The following is a 17,326-nucleotide window of genomic DNA, read 5'->3' as shown; positions in this document are numbered from 1 at the left end:
CTAAGGTGCCACAAGTCCTCCTGTTCTTTTTGCCTCTACAATGACAGAGAACTGAGGGCACTGGGAGAGGAAACGAAGGGGACACCGGGGCAATGCGGGCGAGTGCACAAAACGCTCATTTAAAACTCCAGCAGCGCGCACAAAGCACCCGGGGAAACCAAATGAAATAAAAATTCTACTTAAACCAACACCAAACCCCCCCCCCCCCCCCCCCCAAGCACGCGGCTGCCGAATGCACGGTCAGGGCGGCGGCGGCGAGCGCTGCCAATGCCTCTGCGCGCTCCGCTAGGTGAGCGGGGCACGCGGCAGGCGATCCGCCGTCCCGCTCTCCCAGCGCCCCCGGATCTTTTTGACCCTGCCGCGGCCCAGGGCCTGGCTAGACCTCACCCTCTCCTGCCCCCGCCCGGCGCCGGCGTCTCCTCTTTCACGTGAGGGACTAGATGAGTCCTGCCCCCTCCCCCCGGAGCCTCTTGGACCGACAGGGAGCGGGAACGGGGTGGGGAGAGGGAGGTGCACGGACAGGTGCGGGAGGGGGGATGAGAAGGGCATATAAACTGCTGCTGCCCTGGCCGCAGGTTGAGCCCGGGGGGGTGCTAATGAATGGCAGCTGTTAGACCGGCCTTGTGGGTTTGCATTTGTTTGGGAGGTGTGTACTTCCTGTCACTGAAACGGCCAGCAGCTGTTTGCAAGATAAATATTGTACTTCTGTGAAGTTTGAGCAGGTAAGATGAAATCATGTGGGCTGATTCCCCTGATAGGGGAACTGACTTTGTTCTTCATCTGCTTGAAAGCCGTGCCTCCTTTCAGTAGGAAGGGGGAAGGCGTTCATTTGACCCAAGGGGGGGAAATATATATATATATATATTTCAGGGGATGAGTTCTGGCAGCGTGTCTTGGATTGTGTAGCTAGGCTCTGAGACCCCTGTTTTCATCTCTTAGCAGGCAAGTGTTCCTCCCCGAGAGCTGCTAGGGGCTGATGCTGCTGTAGTGTCTCTTAATAACTTGCTTTGTTTGTAAGTATGCTCCCCTGTGCTTCCCTTTCAGTAAACCAGGAGGGCGTAAAGATCTGTTGGAGGTTAGCCTGTGCTTGAAAAATGGTTGTAACTAGCAATTTAAGCAGTAAAAGCCCTGCATGCCTTTCAGAATTGCTACACCAAGGCTTTCACCACGCAAACGTAAGCGGTGAGTACCTTTGACCTTCTCAACTCCTCCTTTTTCCCCCCCCCTTGCCCTTTTAAAAAGTAAGGCTGCAAAGGGGAAGGAGGGGTCCATCCCCCAGTGGTGTTATAACTTATTATGTGCTAGTGCAGGGATGTTCATAAATGGGGGATAACTGAGCAAAAGTTATGCTTGTGAATTATTACATGATTACAATGGGGGGGGAATGATGATGTGGAATTTTGTAGTGCTACCTCTGACTAATACTTTAGGGTTACTAAAATGATTTTCATGGCTAGATAAGGTAGCTGCAAAGATGATCCTAATAATAAACTTTTCAGAATGAGTGGAAATCAGATTTTTTTCAAGAATTGCAGTGGCTTATCCTGACTCACAAGTCTATTTATTGCCATCTATAGTGAAACAGTTTAACTGTCTCAGCATATAAACCTGTTATATTACTTATGCACTGGCAGTATACTTCACATACTTCAGTAGCTTACTAGGATGAGCAAGTTAATTTATTCCATGTATGTATTAAACAATCCCAGCCCTTGGCAGCCTGCCACACTAAAGACTGATCATATTAGAAAGCAGATGACCCAGTGCAAAGCTATCACTTCTCCTTTAAGCAGACTAACTTCATGTTTTCAATGGGCTAGCTTTTTATCATCCTGCAGCAATAAACATTAGTAATGGCTGTGAAGTCCTCTCCCCAGTGGAGAATGACTTCAGTAAGTTTACGGTAATAACCAGCATAATCAACAGAAGTATAACTGTACTTAGACTGACCACAGACTGCTGTTGGCAGCACACACATAAAATACACATAGTTTTAATTTTCTTTCATGTAAGAAACCACACTACACTGACACTGTAGTACGCTCATGCTGACTTGCTGACTATCCCTAGTTAATACTTCAGGAAAATTAACAGGTAGGTTTGTTGGCTGCCTCTTGCCAGTTACTGGTATGTTACTATGTCTTTTTCCTCCTCATGTCTTCTCATAATTAATTCCCCTGCAGACTTTGACTACTGGGATTACGTTGTGCCTGAACCCAACCTTAATGAGGTGGTGTTTGAGGAGAGAACCTGTCAGAGTTTAGTTAAAATGTTGGAGAACTGCCTATCCAAATCAAAACAGACCAAACTTCGCTGCTCAAAGGTTCTGATACCAGAAAAACTAACCAAGAGAATAGCTCAAGATGTATTGCGGCTTTCTTCAACTGAGCCCTGTGGCTTGAGAGGTTGCATTATCCATGTCAATTTAGAAATTGGAAATGTATGTAAAAAACTGGATAATCTTATCTATGACCCCAGTGTTGTTCCTACTTTCGAACTGACACTTGTGTTCAAGCAGGACTGTTGCTCATGGCCCAGTTTCAGGGACTTTTTCTTTACCCGAGCTTGTTTCGCGTCTGGCAGCAAACGTACTCTGATTCTGAGTCCTGGGTTTCGGCTTATTAAAAAAAAACTTTACTCCTTGATTGAGACAGTCATTGAAGAATGCTAGAAATCTTGTTGCATGTTTAAAACTGAGCCTGTGGTTACTAACTAAAATTTCTAAGTGGAGTTTGATATCCTGAATTTTTAAGAGGTACCTTGCTTTTACAATTTGATTTCGTGCACAGCAACCATTGTGCTCTGTATGGGCTGTGCAAACACCCCAATGTGTAAGCCTTCAGGTTGGCATAAGACATTCCCAGTGCAGCTAACTGCCTGCCTTTGCTGGGTGCGTAAAAAAGGCAGGAACAAAGCTAACGTTTTACTTGAAACTTGTGGTTAGCATCTAGTTGACCTGTCCTGTGGTCAGCCTAGGAATTGTTACTGACCATTTTTCTATAGAAAGTTCTTATGCCATGGAAATAACTCTACCAGCATAGGTTTATAGTTCCAAAAAGTTTCACAGAAAACTCTAGAGCTCTTGTTAAAGTATTGTTCAGCTAATTAAATGTAGTGTCAAACTCTGCCACCCAAACGAAGAAATAGATCTTGCCTCTTAAAAGGTAGCAGGCTGATCAACCTGGTGCAAAAGTAAATATTTCACAATTTTTCCTAGGGGTTATGTAGCAAACATAATTTTGCTCAATCTTAAGACTATGCCAATTCGCACTGCAATCTCAGCAATGTGCACTTTTAAACTTTTGAAGTGTTAGGGGGGCAAATGATTTGTCAAAACAAAAGTCAGTTGTGTTGGAATATTTGCTTTTTAAAAACTGGAAAACCAATGCAATTTGAGCAGCAAACATGGAATTAAATGCAAGGTAACTTCTGAAGCAGAAATGCTAAATCATTGTCTTGGAAACACTTGCCTACCTCCATGCCTAGTTTTGAAAATGGAATATGTCTGCACTCAGAGATGCCCTCTTTTTCTTGGCAGAAAACTGAATCCTACTATTCCCTTGCCACACCCCTTCCTCTAAGTGGAACCAAGAAACACTTTAGTTCTCTCGCTAGCTCCTCTCCAAAGTCTGGAGGATTTTTCTGTTCTGGCATGGTAGCTCAAACTCTTCAGAGGACACGTTGTGGGGGTTTCAATTCTCCATACCACCATAGTGGCCCCACTTTTTGGTTCTGGAATGGCCTGGCAGTTTTTCCCTTTCATGACCCTGCCCCCTTCATTCTCTGAGGTAGCTAAAGTTTAGCTAGTGTTCAAGCTGATGCTTATGTTGCTGCTCGAATGACTTTCCCCCTCATCTTCCCGAGAGACTCCCATTTCAATGTCACACCACTTCTGCTGAAAATTAACTCCTCTCTCCATGCTCAAACAAGCTGACCAGTTGGCCTAGATAAAACACAGGAATTTTCAAAAGACCATGAAAAGAAAAAATGTGACTGTCACTGTCTGTAACTGAAGCAACGTCTTTCATATCCAGCCAGGAGCATATAGCAACACTATGCAATATGGGGGTGAGGGGGTAGAGGCTTGCCTAATCTTTTAGTCTATTTTCCCTGCCATGCTTCTCACTAACAGTTCTCTGGCTATGTGCCGCTCTTCTGAGGGGGAGAAAAAGCTGAAAGATCCACCATGTCTTGGTTGCTGGCACTTAGGTTTCTCGGAAGATGACTATCAATGGATAATAATAGAGGGGAAAGTACCTTGGCAGACACATACCAAGTGTCTTGGCTCCTTGTAGTCATTCTCTTGAAGACTTATCTTGCAAGTACTTAAGTAATATCCACATGTATGAGACACTTGTGGCATAATTTGACACTTACCAAGTGTGTGGGTGAAGAAGGGGGAAATGTGTGTGTTCTCCATCAAGTTGCATATTTGGTATACAGTGTAATCGGTTTAAGTGGATTACAGAACTGCACTCTTCTAACGTTTGGAAGTTACTGCACCACACAGCTATTAAGCCTTTAACTTATCAGAATTGGACCATTGTAAACTGACTTGTTCTGCACTTTGTACTGCTTTTAATGTTTTTAATTTTAATGCCTTAAATGGTGGTGTCACTTTGTATTGTTGGATCTCTCTGCACTGATGTATAGATGTTAGGTCCCCCTCCCCCTGAACTGTTCTTTGGCTTGCCTTTTGAACTTCAAGATAGCAATTATTTACTGGCACTGTTCTTGAAACTGATTCCTGTGCAAGAAAATGGGTTTGTCTATCCTGACAATAAAAGTTATATTTTTAACTTTCAAATTTAGGTTGTCTTTGAGATCATTCTTCTCTAACAGTATTCATACTATGGTAGTTCCCAGGAACCCCAGTCATGGCCTGGAACCCCACTGTGGTCAGTGCTGCACAGTTCCTGTCCCAAAGAGCTTATGTGGTAAAGCATAAAACAAGCAACAGGTGGATAGAGGTAGACAAGGGAATATAAGGAAACGATGAAAGAATGTTGAAGCTATTTGTCCTGACTTTCGTTAAGCATCTGGTTGGGCAGTGCTCCGTCTTTCCTTCAATTGCCACTAATCTCCTTTCCTCACTGCAAAGGCCAAAATGGCTACCACTCACCCCCACTGCAAGAACAGCAGACATGTTTGCCAAGAGGATGTCTGCAGTAAGGGTGTTAACCCTTTATACAATGGTGATGAGCTTCATTAGAAGGGAGGGATGAGTATCTGAGGGGTTGTGAGATGAGTGAGGGGTTCAGTATTCATTATTATACAATATAAAATGCCTTCCTGTGCTCTCTGCGCTTGGCACATATCATACAATATTCTTTCCAGGTTGGCTTGTGGTGATGTCCACTACTGCAAATATCAAATGCTTCCTTAATCAACTACACAAATAACTATTTATAATGGCTCAAACTCAAATGAGGTGGACATGTTAAACTTTTTTGATCCTTTATGTAAGCACTACCTTGAATGTTACTAGAGCCAGTGAGAATGGAAGAAGCCTACCAACTTGTCTAGTAAACGTAGTGTCTGTCCTCCACAAATACAGCTCCCACGTATGTTCTAGCCATTTGTAGATGACCGGTGCCTTCAGCAAACCACCCTGGCAACAGACACCCTGGTGGTAAGTCTCGGTGACCAGGAATCGACTAGGCATGGAAATCAGCTGGCTCTTCTAGGGTGGGGAGGAGCTAATGCTGAAAGCATTTTCCCTGTTCAGGGTAGAAGCTCCAGTGTAGTAAGTCCTCTATCTTTCACAAACATGTGGGTCTTTTTAAAATAATGGATTCCTCTCTACTGGACTAGACTAGTACAGAGGGGTCCATTAGAGAGTATGAGTGTAGCACTACTAGATGAAAACTTTAAACTTTTTTTATGGGACCTGGTGATTGATAGAGCAGGGTGTCTAAACCTGCTATTTTGACTAAATTCCACTGTGATAAACTGCTTTTAATTATGCTGGTTACCTTTTAAAACTTCCACTGTTCGTGGGGACTAAAGTATCACTTTGTATTGGGGCAGTGGGGGGAATCTGTTCACTGTAATGTTCTGAAGCAAGTATTCTTTGCTTATAGGGGGTATATGCTGGAGGCAGTTGCCCTGTATAAAAAATAATTCATTTAAGCAGTTAAATAGTTTATACAACTATCAAATATATTTCAGATTTAGCTACTTAACCAGAGTTTGCCTGACTGCATTATTGCTGCTGATCTCGAATGTCCTACTTTATTAGGGTGTTTAACTTTCTCTTACTGATGGTCGGTGGCAGTCCTCTTTCCTTTTCTTCTGTTCTCCCGCCCCCTCACCCCCCTCCATAATACTAGAGAGACAAGGTAGGCAAGTTAATATCTTTTCTCTTTCACCAGAGGAAGTTGGTCTAACAAGCTTTTGAACTTGCACAGAGCTCTTCTTTAGCTTGAAAGACAAGTTTTCACCAATAGAAGTTGGTCCAATAAAAGATATTACCTCACCCACCATGTCTCTCTCATATCCTAGGACCAGATAACTATACCAACTCCCCATGTCTCTCACTGGACCTGGCTTGTCTTTAATGGTTGACAAATGACCCACCATTTGATATAAATATTTAAGTAATCATTTTAATTCTTAAAATCAAGCTAGAATTGATTTCCCAGTCTCAGGAAGAGATAATGGAACCATCACCCTTTTGCATACTGTCTTGACCACTATACTATACACTTTTTTTTTTTTTAAATAAATTGGAAAGAGCCTGTTAGCTCCAGTGATGACCAAAAATAGCATAGAGGTATGGCAGTTCTAAAAGTGCCTTAAATGTGGTGGTCTAGCTCTGTGGCTGGTGCTTTGCTGGAGGCACAGATTATTCTCTCCTCTCCTTCCTTAAGGATCTGAAAGAAGAGCAAGAAGCAGGGCTTGGACTCAGGGACGTTTTCCTACGTGCTTGAGAACTTAGTCTGAGTGGGGAAAAATAGCTGTGTCCTAAAACTTTACCTCACCTCTTCCCCTAGCCACACAATTTTCTTGAATGCATCTTCACACATCTCTTGCCATCTCCTCTAGCCCTGACAGGAGCTAAGGAATATAACAACCATAATCACTGTCCATCCCAGTGCTGTGCTGTTATACAGGAGCTTATCCTCAGTTGAATCAACTAGGCTGGTGTGTATAGCTTCCCCTTGGCAAGAGAAGACCTGGTATTTCTATGCATAACCGGTGATAGGCTGGATATCATAGAGAAATGCTTCAAAGGGGGCTTAGGGATTGAGGTGCAGCACCTATTGCTAACCTGCAAAAACAAGTGAGAGCTAGCATTGCCCAGAGGAGATCATTTGGGTGGCAAACAGACTGGGGGTGGCATGGAGCTGACACCCAGTAATGTACAAGCAAGTCTGTCTGTGTGTCTCCCTCACTGGAGGCATAGGATAACAAGCTGACTCTCAGTCCTGGGCACCTAGGAAGTGTCCATTATCTATGTTGCTTAATGCGTTAGAAGGCAACTAGATAGCACAGGGAGGGCCTCAGTATAAGAACCTGAGTAGACACTGCCTCCATCCCAACAGTTCTATCCTCACCTTCCCCCCCAAATACATTCTACACTGTCAATAATCTGTTACATCCTTCTGAATAAATCTCTTTAGACCCTCAAACTAAATCACTCAGTTCTACCCCTGCACAGTTATATTCACATTCATGCACTTCAGAGCGTCCCGCCTACTCTCCTTGCCTCCCTCCTGGGCATCCAGGGGGCCCTTGGCTCCCAGTTCCTCCTCTCCACCATTGAAATCAATGGGACATGTGCTTGCTTTATATTAGGTCTGAATACAGCCCTAATGTCTTCTCTATACCCAGTTCTGTACTAACCAGCCTACTGGCAAGTAGCTGCTGCCCATATCTCTAACCCAATTGCCATTGTTGTCTATAATTTGTTTATAACCTGTTTTACCAAGAAAAATTCAATGCAATATAAATATCTTGTTTTCATGAATGTCATGAGGAAGTAAAAACAATACAGCAGAGGTTACAAACATTGTCAAGCATCCAAAACAACACAGTTTGAGTTAAAAGTCACATGGCTCGAAGAATGGAACCATTTTCTTTAACATTTGCCTTAACTCGGGCTATGGCCAGGTCACAGCTGCTGCACATGATAGTGCAGCAAAAGTGCCAGGAAGTTTCCTTTTGTGTGACAGCCAAAGTTTGCAATTAAGCCAGATGCGAAGAACCTTATCCAATAATGAGAACATTACCTGTGTGTGTGTGTGTGCGCACAATTATCAATGTGCATTCCTATGTTATTTTCTTAGTTGTATCAGTGGGCAAGCAGTGTGTAGAGACTTGCTGCATCTAGATTTATTATCCTTTCCAGTTCATTCCATGTAATGTTTGTTCTCTAGCAGTAATTGGGTTATTAATACTGTGAGATTAGTCGTGCATTTTTTTTACATCACTCAGCAAATACAACTGTGTAAACAGGAACCTGATGGACGGAAACAACATTTCTATTTTCAAAACTATTTTTCAATAAGGTGGTCTGTTTTATAGTTTGTACACGCAGTACAGGTTTTAATAAACCCGGATGTGGCTTCAGTATTCTGTTTTCTGCCAACAGAAATATATCTGTTTGAAAGTTATTAAAATCCCCAAATGCCCTAGGGTTACAGTGGTGTAAACAAAACTTGGGCTGCAGAGCTTTTTGCCTTGGGACTAAGCCAAACCCTTCACATGTGCTGGCAGAAAACCCACTCAGGATCCTTCAGACCAAAGGGAAAAGTAGTAAACAATCCCATCAATCACTAGGAACTGCTAAGCATTGAAAGGCATAAGTTTCAACCACCAGTATAGAAAGACATTGACAAATTGCAATCCATCATCCTCTTCCCCCTCCCCACCTCCCATGCACACAAAGGCTCTCATTTAGCTATGTAGCACGGCAGAAATATGTATCTGGGCTAGTGCTAAGTATGAATAAAGGGTAGGCTGATTGATTTCTTTTAAAAATACAGAGTACACAAAGCAACAACCTCCAAGACTCTTATTTATTTTATTTACTAATCTGTAAGGACTGCAGGCTTTGCTCCAGTGAGCCAGCAGTGGAGAAAGAAACAAAAGATGCAATCTATTTACTCACTGTCTCCTGGTGCCCATGTTATAATTTTGTTTCTGGCTGCAGCATAAGATTGCTTACTTTATAATCCTGGATTGGATTTCTCCCACCATCCTGTTAAAGGGCTGTTGTAAAGAGCAGGCTGTTTTTAGTAGGACATTGCCTTTCGGGCAAGGAATCCAGTGCGCCTGTCACTGGTGGACCTTTTTAAAGAAAGGTTGATCTGAGACGAGAGAGTCTCTTTTTCCTGTTGGCATCTGCAACCTTCTAACTGAGGCTAATAGCGTTGTGTTGGACAAGTTACAAAAGAAAAGAGAACTGCAGCAGCTGCATGTACAGTATGAGTTTTGCTCTACTCCAAGGCGACTATCATTGCTGGCAGTTTCTGTTCTCTGTCCAAAGAGAAATCTCCAAAGCTCCAGATCATATTCCACACACACCCACACACATGTGTATGCCCTTTTCCTTCATGCCTCAACACACCTTCAGTCAGGATGGCAAACAGCTCTACTGTTTCTCTTTAATGGGCAATGGAGATATGGCTCTGTTTGCTAAAAGAGAGGATGCTCCTTACCTTCATGATTCCATGTACACCCATCTCTGTATGTTCACAGATGAGCCTCCTCTAAATGTAATCTCCCTCACATTGCCACAAAAGGGTAGGCTGAGCAGTTCTTGTAATAACATCTTTCAGGCCATGTCAGACGCTGGCATTCCTTCCAGATCTCTTCGGGGAGTTTGGCATTTTCTTATTATTCATTCAGACCAATGACTAGTTCCAATATGGCAACTTCAGTGTTCCTTCACTATAAAAGGTATCACTTAAGGTACGAGTGTTGTCTCATTCATAGTGTGGTGCCATAATTACTTAGTTTTATTTCATGGTTCTCTCTTCTATACCACTGCAACATGGTATGCTCATGCCTAACACTCATTACCAATTAGTTATTTTTGACATGCTTCCTCCACTTTCTGATGTAAAAGAACTATTCCAGATCTCTAATCCACTTTAGAGGAGATATTTTGTAGGCCTGAGGCTCAAGTCTGGAAATCTCTGGAGCTACAGCATCCCTCTGTATGGATGTTAAAGCTCCCATTACATGTTTTTCCTTTTGACTTCCCAAAGTATTTTGTTGCACACTGCACTAGTTGTCCACCGGGTAGCTGTCTATCTCCCAGAGGTAGGTGCATTTCAGAGGTGCTTTACATGCATAGTTTGTAAAGAGCTTTTGGTTTATTTGAGATACGTTTTAGTTTTGTTAGTGTAATATATGATAGGGTGTGATCCGAACACCCTGGACCATTCCATAGTTTGGTTTCCTACAGTAGCTTTTATCCAGTGATCTCAAAGCATCCCAACATTAAATCCAACAACACATCTGTGAGGTAGGTTAAATGCCATTGCACTCATTTTGTGGATGTGGAAACTAAGGCTCAGAGAGGTTGAGGGTTTGGTCCCACCAGAGCACCCTCAAAGGTCACAATGTCAAGACTGCCCAGCACCTCATAGCATTGGGTCCTAAATGACCTGCCTAAAATCACATGTTGGGTCAGTGGCTGAACCAAAAGTAGAAGTCATGATTCCATGTATTCTAACGATTAGGTGCCTAAGGCAGTTTATCCTGAAAAGAATGTCGAAAACCATTCCATTTATTGCGTCTGCCAACTGCTTGCGCTGCATTACAAACCTATAATGAAATAATGCTAAAACAAATACCTCTTCTCCATTAACTCTTTCAGGGACATGCCCCTTCTTTTAAGGACAAATCCAGTGTTTTGAATTGCAGGTCCAGCCCAACAGATGTCTGAAGATGAGGGTTAATAATGTTAATATCTGTAAAATATATTATCAGAAAGTTTAATATGAACTATTACACTATTGTTGAACAAAATATGTATCTAGAATTTTTGTGAGAACTGGCTTGCTTACTTGCTTTCTCTCTTTCTTTCCAAACAAATATATGTTCTTCCTTGTCACCAAGGAAATGCAATGGGGAGGGAAGGCTGGTGGCAAATCACAAAAAGTCCAGTTTTCTGCATGAAGCATGTTAAAGTTGTTTTGTCCCCAGATTAAAAATTGTGATTAGGGCAAATTGCAAACAAAAGAAATACAGGTTTCAGAGTAGCAGCCGTGTTAGTCTGTATTCGCGAAAAGAAAAGGAGTACTTGTGGCACCTTAGAGACTAACAAATTTATTAGAGCATAAGCTTTCGTGAGCTACAGCTCACTTCATCGGATGCATTTGGTGGAAAAAACAGAGGAGAGATTTATATACACACACACAGAGAACATGAAACAATGGGTTTATCATACACACTGTAAGGAGAGTGATCACTTAAGATAAGCCATCACCAACAGCAGGGGGGGGAAGGAGGAAAACCTTTCATGGTGACAAGCAGGTAGGCTAATTCCAGCAGTTAACAAGAATATCAGAGGAACAGTGGGGGGTGGGGTGGGGGGGAGAAATACCATGGGGAAATAGTTTTACTTTGTGTAATGACTCATCCATTCCCAGTCTCTATTCAAGCCTAAGTTAATTGTATCCAGTTTGCAAATTAATTCCAATTCAGCAGTCTCTCCTTGGAGTCTGTTTTGAAGCTTTTTTGTTGAAGTATAGCCACTCTTAGGTCTGTGATCGAGTGACCAGAGAGATTGAAGTGTTCTCCAACTGGTTTTTGAATGTTATAATTCTTGACGTCTGATTTGTGTCCATTCATTCTTTTACGTAGAGACTGTCCAGTTTGGCCAATGTACATGGCAGAGGGGCATTGCTGGCACATGATGGCATATATCACATTGGTAGATGCGCAGGTGAACGAGCCTCTGAGAGTGTGGCTGATGTGATTAGGCCCTATGATGGTATCCCCTGAATAGATATGTGGACAGAGTTGGCAACGGGCTTTGTTGCAAGGATAGGTTCCTGGGTTAGTGGTTCTGTTGTGTGGTGTGTGGTTGCTGGTGAGTATTTGCTTCAGATTGGGGGGCTGTCTGTAAGCAAGGACTGGTCTATCTCCCAAGATCTGAGAGAGCGATGGCTCGTCCTTCAGGATAGGTTGTAGATCCTTGATGATGCGTTGGAGAGGTTTTAGTTGGGGGCTGAAGGTGATGGCTAGTGGCGTTCTGTTGTTTTCTTTGTTGGGCCTGTCCTGTAGTAGGTGACTTCTGGGTACTCTTCTGGCTCTCTCAATCTGTTTCTTCACTTCAGCAGGTGGGTATTGTAGTTGTAGGAATGCATGATAGAGATCTTGTAGGTGTTTGTCTCTGTCTGAGGGGTTGGAGCAAATGCGGTTATATCGTAGCGCTTGGCTGTAGACAATGGATCGAGTGGTATGATCTGGATGAAAGCTAGAGGCATGTAGGTAGGAATAGCGGTCAGTAGGTTTCCGATATAGGGTGGTGTTTATGTGATGTTCTCTGTGTGTGTGTATATAAATCTCTCCTCTGTTTTTTCCACCAAATGCATCCGATGAAGTGAGCTGTAGCTCACGAAAGCTTATGCTCTAATAAATTTGTTAGTCTCTAAGGTGCCACAAGTACTCCTTTTCTTTAAAAGAAATACAGTTGGTAATTGCTCCAGGGACACGGGCAAAGCAATCTGTAGCTTGTACACTGAAAGTTTATATGTGCCATTGTGATGCTTAAGAATAATCTGTTGTATTCATGGGGCATTTCACAGTAGATCATTAAAAGAATTCCCAGAATCATTTGTGTGCAGGGCATTGACTGCTTTCAGACATTTAGTCAATGATTTGTTCATTACCATTACTGGCACTCCTGCCAGAAGCAACCATTGTTCTGCGTTAACTTTTAAAGAGACATAAAATAGTTATTTTATCCATTTACAGTATTTGGGTCTCCATCCTGTCCCCTTTCAAATCAATGACAAAACACAACAGTGGAGCAGGATCACTTTGTGGGAAAACTGGCCCAAATCTCCTTCCTTACTCAGGCAAATCACCACAATGGAACAAAAGTTCTTTGCTGCATTGTGAACACTGGCAGAGAACTTTGACTGTCCTGCACATGGCCATAATGTCCGGCATGTCTCCATGTAGCATCCAAGAGCTGCACACTTTTTTTTCAATTTATGAGGACAGAGGATGCTATTCTGTCAGTATTAGGATCATACTAATTAGAGATGGAAGAGATCATTTAGAGAGCAAAAAGAAAAGGAGTACTTGTGGCACCTTAGAGACTAACAAATTTATTAGAGCATAAGCTTTCGTGAGCTACAGCTCACTTCATCGGATGCATTTGGTGGAAAAAACAGAGGAGAGATTTATATACACACACACAGAGAACATGAAACAATGGGTTTATCATACACACTGTAAGGAGAGTGATCACTTAAGATAAGCCATCACCAACAGCAGGGGGGGGAAAGGAGGAAAACCTTTCATGGTGACAAGCAGGTAGGCTAATTCCAGCAGTTAACAAGAATATCAGAGGAACAGTGGGGGGTGGGGTGGGAGGGAGAAATACCATGGGGAAATAGTTTTACTTTGTGTAATGACTCATCCATTCCCAGTCTCTATTCAAGCCTAAGTTAATTGTATCCAGTTTGCAAATTAATTCCAATTCAGCAGTCTCTCGTTTGTTAGTCTCTAAGGTGCCACAAGTACTCCTTTTCTTTTTGCGAATACAGACTAACACGGCTGCTACTCTGAAACCTGTGATTTAGAGAGCAGAGTTCCTTCCTACGCCAGGACAAGATTCAGTTCCCCCAGGCCAAGAATTCCACCTGAAGCCGGAGTATCTGTACTGTTGGACTATTTTTCTGCTTCCCTTGTTCCCCACAACCTGAGCAAGCCAGTCTGTGCTGTTCTCCCTAGATCATTTTTATTTTTCTCACACCCACATTTCTGAAACTCATGAGTATACTTCAAAGATGACTGCTGAGCTAGGAAATGTTTTCTGCTCAGTCTAACAGCATATTCCTGAGCATTTGTGTCTGCAACAGAAAGGCAGGCAAGCAAGGAATCCAGGGAAGATTCTAAGTAGAAACTTTACAGAGAAGCGGAGGAAGACAGAGTGGCTTCAGGGATAATACAGAACATTCCATTGTTGAGTGTTAGAAGAAAGTGATTCTTCCTTTAACATTGTCACAGTAGTACTTGTCAGTTCCCTTGATTTGTGCCTGCCCTGGGTATTTAAATCTATCCCAGGCGGGCTCTGAGTCTCAGACCTGGTCTACACTAAAAAGTTAGGTTGAAGGAAGCCGCCTTAAGTCGCCTTATGTATGTGTCTACACTACCGGGTCCTTTACTCCGAACTAAATTGCGTCTAATGTCAACTTCTGTCACCCACCTCTACGAGACGTGTAGTGCTTAATTCAATTTCCATGGGTCGACTGCGAGGTAGTGCAGACACATATTGTGTAATTTGACTTAATTGGCTTCCAGGTGGCATCCCACAATGTTCATCTGTGACCCCTCTGGAGATCATTCTCAACTCTGCTGCACTGCAGCCAGGTACAGAGGAAACAGCCCCTCCCCTGCTAAAGCCCTGGGAATTTTTGATTTCCCATTTCCTGTTTGATCAGCATTGGGAGCATGCCAGCTTGAGCACAGCTGATCATGGAGACTGTACACCCCAAACGTGCTCCAGCCTGGCCTGTACATGAGATGGTGGATCTCATCGCTGTGTGGGGAGAAGAGTCTGTGCAGGCAGAGCTCCGATCCAGCGGAAGAAACACTGACATCTATGCAAAGATTGCTCGTGGAATGGAGGAGAAAGGCTACATGAGGGACACACAGCAGTGCTGTGTGAAAATAAAAGAACTCCGCCAAGCGTACCAGAAGGCAAGGGAGGCGAACAGTCATTCTGGTGCTGAACCCCACGCATGCCGGTTCTACAATGAGCTGCATGCTATTCTTGGGGGTGACTCTACCAGCACCCCCACAAGCAATGTGGACACCTCACAGGTGTGTGAGTCTAAGGATAACAAGGAGGATGATATGGTGGATGAAGAAGAGGAGGAAGAGGAGAATTGGAGACAGGCGAGTGGTGGATCCATTCTCCCCGAGAGCTAGGAAATAATTTTAACCCTGGAGCCAATTTACCCACTCCAAATTGATTCCCCACTGACCGGTAACTGTCTGGTGGTTGCAAGCTTCCAACTAGTGATCACCGCTCGCTTCTCTAATGTCAGAGCCGCTCTCGTTTTCATCCTGCTAAATTGCAGGGCAGGGGAAAGCTTTGCACAAAGTTCCTGGAAGGTGGCCTTCTGCATTCAAAAGTTCTGCAGCCATTACTCATCATCCCATACCTGCAAAACGATGCGGTCTCACCAGTCCGTGCTTGTTTCACGGGACCAGAAACGGCGCTCAAAAGACTGCTGCTGCTCTGTGATTGCTAGCAGCAACTGCGAATTATTTTTTTCAATGGCTTGCTGCAGGGCTGTTTGCGGGACATACCCTACTTCGGCTCTGTAAATACTGCAGGAGAAGGCGCAAGGTGTTTGAGATGCTCACAGCAAGAGTGCACAGCTGAGCAGGCTCCATGCTTCTGGGGTTATGGTGTATGTGCAGCGGTTTTTGTACATGCAAAAATCACTGGGTTATTTGCTGTTGAGCACAGTGCATCATGGGATGCTGACGCAATGTTCCCATTCTTCCCTGTGGCAATGTTTTGGTTCCATGAGGCATTGCAAAAACTTCCGAAAATATACTGCAGCAAGTTGCACTTTGGGATAACTACCCATGATGCACTGCTTTGTGCATCGATGCTGGCATTGCTAGTGAGGATGCACTCCATCAAGACAATCAGCATGGTGTGGCCACACACCATCAATTTAAATAATTTTGGAGGCTCAAGGTCGCATTAGATAAAGTGAAAGCAGTACTCTGCTAAAACCATATACAGTAACTCCTCACTTAAAGTCATCCTGGTTAACTTTGTTTCGTTGCTGATCAATTAGGGAACATGCTTGTTTAAAGTTGTACAATGCTCCCTTATAACTTTTGGCAGCCACCTGCTTTGTCCACTGCTTGCAGCCCGTTGGAGCTACCTGGTGGGGGCTTGGAACCAGGGTAGACCAGCAGCTCCCTATCAGCTCCCTGCTCCCCTAAGTTTCCTGTGCAGCAGCCGCCCAGCAGGCTACCAATTGTCAGCAGTTCAGCTGTCCCTCCCCATACTGCCCTGTGCTGTTCCTGCCCTCTGCCTTGGAGCTGCTCCCAGGAGCCTCCTGCTTGCTGGGCAGGGGAGGGGGGAATTGGAGGGCTAATACAGTGTCCCTCTCCCCCCTACTCCTGCCCCCCGCTTACCTCTTCTCCATATAGAGCAGGGTGGGCTCCAGACAGAGGGAGCTTGCTAGCCTCAGCTGCAGTCTCAACTTGCTGATCTACTTGAAAAGGCAATGTACTTAGTGTCAGCATACTTAAAGGGGCAATGCACATCTCTCTCTCTCTCCCACACACAGGATGTGTGTCTCTGTGTCTGTCTGCCATGCTGTCTCCCCTCCCTCCATTTGTGCTGCCTTGTAGAGTGTGAGGCTACATTAACAAAGTGTTAACCCTTGAGGGCTCAGCCAAATGCTAATTCATCATTTAGCAGTAAGGCATTCCCTGGGGAAATATCCCACCCTCTTCCACCATCTGACTTCACCACCTCAACCAAGCTTCACAATCATCATTGCTGTGTACAGTATTAAATTGTTTAAAACTTATTCTGTGTGTGTGTGTGTGTGTGTGTGTGTGTGTGCACGCGCGTGCACAATCTAATCCTATCTATTTTTGTCTGGTGAAAAAAATTTCCCTGGAACCGAACCCCTTCTATTTACATTAATTCTTATGAGGAAATTGGATTCGCTTAATATCATTTTGCTTAAAGTTGCATTTTTCAGGAACATAACTACAACGTTAACTGAGGAGTTACTGTACTGCATGCTCTGAGAAGCAGGGACTGCTGCTGCCCAAGCTGCACTTGGCTGCAATTATGTTCAAAACCAGCATTTCCATTATTTTAGATGAGCAAATGGGATGCCTGTGGGAATAGTTCGCTATTTGACTTTTAAAAATCTACTATGCTATGAAGCAGAAGCGAAGGGGGGCTAAGATGGTGTTGAATAATTTTGACCTCCCTTTTCTTTTTAGCTGCAGGCTAAGAATGAGGCTGATCATGTTCTGTGGGAAAGGTCCCATTAACTTCGATGGGAGTAGGGTCTAACCATAAGTTCTTCAGTGCCCTTTTTAGCTTTCTGAGTAATTTTATGTGCAACAGGAGAAAGATAAGCTG

At 43.7% G+C, this 17,326-nt stretch overlaps 1 protein-coding gene across 2 annotated transcripts; it reads left to right on the top strand.

Moving 5' to 3' along the window:
- The first annotated feature begins 563 nt into the window (after positions 1–563).
- On the top strand, positions 564–4,807 carry DDIT4L (DNA damage inducible transcript 4 like). Of its 2 annotated transcripts, none has more exons than XM_038401043.2 (3): positions 564–722; positions 1,045–1,182; positions 2,184–4,807. In XM_038401043.2, the coding sequence occupies exons 2-3, from the start codon at positions 1,095–1,097 to the stop codon at positions 2,669–2,671; spliced, it is 576 nt and encodes a 191-aa protein (XP_038256971.1). In that variant the 5' UTR covers positions 564–722; positions 1,045–1,094; the 3' UTR covers positions 2,672–4,807. The 2 variants fall into 2 exon arrangements, with proteins under 2 accessions (XP_038256971.1, XP_038256972.1); XM_038401044.2 differs by lacking the exon at positions 564–722 and adding an exon at positions 795–942.
- The last annotated feature ends 12,519 nt before the right edge of the window (positions 4,808–17,326 follow it).

This window comes from Dermochelys coriacea, chromosome 4, assembly GCF_009764565.3.
Source record: "Dermochelys coriacea isolate rDerCor1 chromosome 4, rDerCor1.pri.v4, whole genome shotgun sequence".
NCBI lineage: Eukaryota > Metazoa > Chordata > Testudines > Dermochelyidae > Dermochelys > Dermochelys coriacea.
This window is presented reverse-complemented; position numbering and strand designations above follow the sequence as displayed.